General features: G+C 40.1%; 1 protein-coding gene across 1 annotated transcript in view; it reads left to right on the plus strand.

Annotated features, from left to right (window-relative positions):
- LOC103514384 (calcium-transporting ATPase sarcoplasmic/endoplasmic reticulum type-like) overlaps positions 1-6212 on the plus strand; it is a 57974-nt gene that overhangs the window by 35033 nt on the left and 16729 nt on the right. The window contains exons 8-15 of the mRNA XM_026827369.1: positions 110-252; positions 828-1091; positions 1224-1447; positions 1857-2070; positions 2826-2904; positions 3417-3634; positions 4702-4986; positions 5526-5600. Coding sequence (XP_026683170.1) covers positions 110-252; positions 828-1091; positions 1224-1447; positions 1857-2070; positions 2826-2904; positions 3417-3634; positions 4702-4986; positions 5526-5600 — 1502 coding nt within the window. The remainder of the gene's footprint in view (positions 1-109; positions 253-827; positions 1092-1223; positions 1448-1856; positions 2071-2825; positions 2905-3416; positions 3635-4701; positions 4987-5525; positions 5601-6212) is intronic.

A 6212-nucleotide genomic window follows, 5' to 3' on the forward strand; every position in this document is an offset into this window, starting at 1 on the left:
CAATTAAAAAAAAAAAAAAAAATATATTTATTATGTAGTCCAATCCGGCCCGAAGGACCAAAATAACCTTTTCACTCATTCGCTGTTGTTCCCTCCTTTTTGTTTCCAGTGGGTGACAAGATCCCAGCTGACATTCGTCTGATCAAGATCTACTCTACCACAATCCGTATTGATCAGAGTATCCTGACTGGAGAGTCGGTGTCCGTTATCAAGCACACGGACGCTGTGCCCGACCCCCGAGCTGTGAACCAGGTACGTGAACCGCGAGTACCAATCGACGCCTTTGATCTTGAGATATTATCGAAAATAGCCTAGGTATACCGCCTATGGCCCAGAATTTGAAATCTCAATTTTGGGTCCGAATATTTTGGAAGAGAACTAGTGATGGGTCGTGGGTAAATACCCTGGGGGTGGATAAATACCCGGGTATTTTAAAAAAAGAAGAAAAATAAACAAAAAACATCGTCACTTGATTTTTTTTTTTAATTTCCCGGGCACAATTCGACTGAGGCGCTTCTTGAAAATACCCAGGTATTTATAAAAATTGGGTATTTACCCGGGTAAATACCCAGGGTATTTACCCCAAAAATAAGTACCCGGGTATTTACCCATCACTAAAGAGAACTCATGATTTTTTTGGAAGCGAAATCATTAATTTCTTACCACATATAAGTACCATTGGTACTTATATGTACCATTGGTATACGTACCATTGGTACTTACTCGTATATAGGAACCAAAGATAGACGATGTTCAGGCTACAATAAATAAACCTTTATTATTATAAAAAAAAACTATTTAATTTCTCACTTGTTTTCTGTTTGCAGGACAAGAAGAACATCCTCTTCTCCGGTACTAACGTGGCTGCTGGCAAGGCCCGCGGTATTGTGATGGGCACCGGTCTGAACACCGCTATCGGTAAGATCCGTACTGAGATGTCCGAAACTGAAGAGATCAAGACCCCCCTGCAACAGAAGCTGGACGAATTTGGTGAACAGCTGTCGAAAGTTATTTCGATTATTTGTGTCGCTGTCTGGGCCATCAACATTGGACACTTCAACGATCCTGCCCATGGTGGATCCTGGATTAAGGTAATTATCGTAGGGCAAATAAACCTTAATTCCTAGACCTTCCTTTCCCAATCCAAGTCCCTGCACCTCTTCTCAACCACCCCTCAACTCCGTTTCCCACCACTCAACCAACCACCCTTTTTCTCCCCCCAGGGCGCCGTCTACTATTTCAAAATCGCCGTCGCTCTGGCCGTGGCCGCCATTCCCGAAGGTTTGCCCGCCGTCATCACCACCTGTTTGGCTCTCGGCACCCGACGTATGGCCAAGAAGAACGCCATCGTGCGATCACTGCCGTCTGTGGAGACGCTGGGTTGCACCTCGGTCATCTGTTCGGACAAGACGGGAACGCTGACCACCAACCAGATGTCTGTGAGCAGGTAGGTGTCCTTAATCTTTTTTCCCCCCCACTACTTTAAGGTTGGTACCAAGTTGAATATATGAATATTAAGGTCGGAACTTATTGAGTTGGATATAATTGTTATTCTTACCTTTCTACTTAGTTGGATACTTTGTCAGACCAGCTGTAGCCGAATGGTGATGGCAGAATAAAGAAAGGTTATTATTATTATTATTTTTGTCATACACCGGGGTCTAGCCATGTTTAATTAGCTCGTCCTGAACCGCGGTCAACCATCATGTGAGGACTCATTCTTTAAAAGCAGAGGTTAGCTGTTCTGGTTAGGATTAGCTGTTCTCCTCCCTGTTTATAGTCCCACAGCCAGACACTAGTCCCCTCTGTTTAACGTCCCCTAGCACCATTGTTTTATTATTATTTCCTGCTTACAGAATGTTCATTTTCGACAAGATCGAAGGCTCGGATTCCTCATTCTTGGAGTTCGAAATCACCGGATCTACCTACGAACCCATCGGTGACGTGTTCCTGAACGGTTCCAAGATCAAGGGAGCAGACTATGAGACTCTGCATGAGCTGGGCACGATTTGTATCATGTGCAACGATTCCGCCATCGATTTCAACGAATTCAAACAAGCCTTCGAAAAGGTAAAAAACGAGAATCGAGTTTATCCTTAAATTCCTTAAATTATTAATTCGAAGAGTTTTTTTTATATAAAAAAAGAAAACATCACCATCCATCGCTTCAAAAACGAATCATCGGCCTAAAACGCTGGTGTAGGATTTTGTTTTTAATCCTCTTTTCATGAAAACATGGCTCAACCATTTTTTTTTTATTTTAAGAAGAGTAGTAGAAGTAACTTCACATTCAATTCTGAATCAAAATGGCGGCTTTAGGAACTAGTTTAAATTTGCCCTACGTATAGGTGTATGCCACTTTAAATTGTCTTTTTCCTAGTTTCCTATTTAAATAGGGTTGGCGTGAATAAAGTAATTTAAATCTTCTTCTTTCTCTTCTTCCTAGCCTTTTCCTATTTAAATAGGGTCGGCGTTCCTTGTCAGTGGTCAGTCTCTTCCAGGCAGCCCTATTGTGTACCTCATGTCCTGATAAATTTTCTCATCCAGGTTTTGATTCACACAATATTATTATTATTATTATTTAGAATATGCCTTGTTTATCCTGCCCGAATCGGACTGAAAAGTCCCTTTACCCCAGCAGTCTAAACAAGGTCTCGTGTATTTGATGGGTTAAAGAATAATACATACATCTAGCAATTCAGTAAAAAGACCTTGCTTAACTAGAAAAAAAAAAAAAAAATGTTCTCCCCCTCACTTCCATTCTCTCAACTCTTTTCCCTATGTAGCTCTCACTTAATATGTACTTATACTTCTTATCGTTCCAGGTTGGAGAAGCCACGGAGACCGCTCTGATCGTTCTCGCCGAGAAGCTGAACCCATTCAATGTATCCAAGTCCGGCCTAGGTAATAATAATCAATTTATTTAACACCAAATTAACATAAATTAAATTTCTTTCTAAATGTCTCCCTGTAGATATTTGAGTACTTTGAGTTTTCTTCTTCTTCTTCTTCTTCTTATTATTATTATTATTTTCATTTTTTTTTTTTTTTTACAACTGATTTTTCAGGCTGATGATTCGCCCTTACTCGTCACAATCTCAATACATTATGTATTGAGCTTCAGACAAGGGGTAATATCTCCTTATTTCTTTAAAAAATTGATTTAGTTTTGTAATGTATATAATCATATTATGAAATAAAAACATATATTTATATTTTGAAAAAAAAAAGCTCATCAATTTATTTTTTTGAGCAAGGTCCTAAAATTTTGTTATACCATGTCATTTAACTCATAAAGACCTTGTTTAGACTGCTGGGGTAAAGGGACTTTTTAGTCTCATTCGAGCAGGATAAACAAGGTATATTCTAATAATATTCTAATTCTAATCCACCCAACCACTGTGTCTCTTTCTCAGGTCGTCGCGAGCAAGCCATCGCTGTCCGCCAAGACGTGGAAACCAAATGGAAGAAAGAGTTCACTCTGGAGTTCTCCCGGGACCGCAAATCTATGTCCTCGTATTGTACACCCCTCAAGTCGTCCAAGTTGGGCAGCTCTGGACCCAAACTGTTCGTGAAGGGAGCACCAGAGGGCGTCCTGGAGCGATGCACGCACGCCAGAATTGGATCCCAGAAGGTGAGTTTGAAGGGTAATTTTTCTTAGAAAAAATACTTAATTTTTATATTTATTTTTAAAGTATTTCCAAGTTGTAAACAAAAAGAAGTTTAAGCACCGACTTTGAAATTTTCTGATCAAACTTTGTTCTCCATGGAAGCACGCAACGCTGCCCTTTCTGTCTACGCTCAAAAATTTCAAAATAAATAAACTCTTAATTTCCGTTTAAGTTTTAATCTCGGTTCAAGTAATCTGATTGACTGAATTTGTTGGAATGTAGATCTAGGCAGCGTTGCGTGCTTCCATGGAGAAAGTTTTTTTCCCCTCCAATGTTCTAGCTTAAAAAAAAAAAAACTTGCCAAGTAAGTTAAGTGCAAGAAGTTGCGAATGTAAAAAAAATATTAAGGGAAAATGGTTCTCCGTGGACGGAGGTGACCTGGATTTTGGAAGGAGATACAGGTTAAGGTGAGAGAGGACAGGCAACTTGGACCAAAGTAAAGATCTCAGAACGATTGAGGGCCGAAATTTTTGGAAAGGAACTTGGCCTTATTTTTTACATTTATGTTTTTGGTGGGATTTTTACTTTCCTTATCCTATAGGAAGGAAAGTAATGTAATCGGGTCAAATTTTCGATGGTTAGATTTTAGTGCCAACACACGTTTTGAGAATTTGAGGTCCCTAGAGCCTAAATCCAAAGTTTCAGCCATTGTTCCGTGGGTGTGTGTGTGTGTGTCTGTCTGTGATCAAAATATCTTGAGAACGGTCAGAGGTATAGGGTATTTTTGGTGGGATAGAGAAATAACTGTTACACTTTAACTGTTACACTTTTACATTCAATATGGACCTTCACAAAGTTACTGAGGCATCCAGATGAATTTGTTTGATTTTTAAGAAATCAAGCAATCAGATTGCTTAATTTGAGAGTTAAACTTGAACTGAGTTTTATCTCTAATTGTGACCCCCGGCTTTAATTATCAAAAAATTGCATTGCTAGCATGCTCTTAGGATTACCAAAGGTAAACTCAATGAGAATATCAAGTTCTAATATGAAAACAAATGATTCTAATCCTCTTCTCTCCCGGTTTCAGTTCCCTCTGACCGCCACTCTGAAGAATCGCATCCTGGACCTGACCCGTCAGTACGGTACGGGCCGGGACACCCTCCGCTGTCTGGGTCTAGCCACGGCCGACAATCCTCTGAAGCCCGAAGACATGAATTTGGCTGACTCGACCAAGTTTGCTTCCTATGAGGTCAATCTGACCTTTGTCGGCGTGGTGGGCATGCTGGATCCGCCGCGAAAGGAGGTGTTCGATTCGATTGCCCGCTGTCGGGCCGCCGGAATCCGGGTTATTGTCATCACCGGAGATAACAAGGTAAGACAGAATACTTACTTATCCGGTTATACAGGCCACAAAGGTCCTTTTTCTAGCGCTTTAACTCTACGTACACTGTGCAGTAGGTCATTCGCGCAAGATAGATTAGGATTGTGAATTTTAGGCTGTTATATGATTGGTTTTATGGTGCGAAAACTGTAACCTAATCAATCTTATGGATCAAAAAAATTTAATTTTTTGGATGTTAGGAACATTTTGAAAATTCAACTGTTCAATATCATTTGAGGCTCTTAGGTCTTTTTGGTTTGGATTTTAAGTACTCCTCTGAGTGAAATTTTGCTATTTCTTGATGAAAAAATTGCAAGAATTAAAAAGTCTGTCTCTCATGTTAAGGGAACTGTTTTAATACATGAGTTTATGTGGGTAAACACCATGGAATATGCTCTGGGAGTCAGGGGGTTTATGTTGAAAATGCACATCTCCTTTGCGAAAGTGCCACAGAGAGGAATAATAATATACCTAACCTAACCTAAATAAAATACGGCTGAGTAATCACCTTCCCGGGATTTTCATTTCAGGCCACCGCCGAAGCCATCTGCCGTCGTATCGGCGTGTTCACGGAAGAAGAAGACACCACCGGCAAGTCTTACTCGGTCTTTTTCCTCTTTCCTTATATTTCTTCTACCATTCCTCTTTCTCTCCTACCTATAAGTGATCATTTTCCTCCTCTTTCTTCTCCTTTAGAACGGAAAAGTTTGCTCAGGAAATTTCCGCCCTGCCAGTGATTCGAACTCAGCACCTTCGGGTCGAGCGAGAGACAAAACATGAAATAATAGGGCCTATGAAATTTAAACTACTAGAATTAAGAGTCCCTTTAGTCCAACAGGAGGCTCCTACTATCATTGTGATCAAATTCTTAAATTATGAGTACCTATATTGAGAAGAAACCTCGTTACAGGCTGGGGTTGAACCCACGCCCTCCTGTTTACGAGGCGAGCGTCTTGACCACTACACCACCGAGGCAGATTAAATTATAATAAAACAACGGTGCTAGGATTGAACCTACGCCCTCCTGATAATCCGGGAAGGTCTAAAGAACTACAGATACATGGAAATATGAAGTCTACAGCATATTACAGATACACTTTAAAACAATGTGTACACATATGCGTACAATAAAACAGAATTTATTTACAATCTTCTGAATTTTTAATGTACACAAATCAATCAGCGCGCTTCATAAAAAGTAATTTAATGCCCTCCAT

Source organism: Diaphorina citri, unplaced genomic scaffold (assembly GCF_000475195.1).
Source record: "Diaphorina citri unplaced genomic scaffold, Diaci psyllid genome assembly version 1.1 scaffold1129, whole genome shotgun sequence".
Classification (NCBI taxonomy): Eukaryota; Metazoa; Arthropoda; class Insecta; order Hemiptera; family Psyllidae; genus Diaphorina; species Diaphorina citri.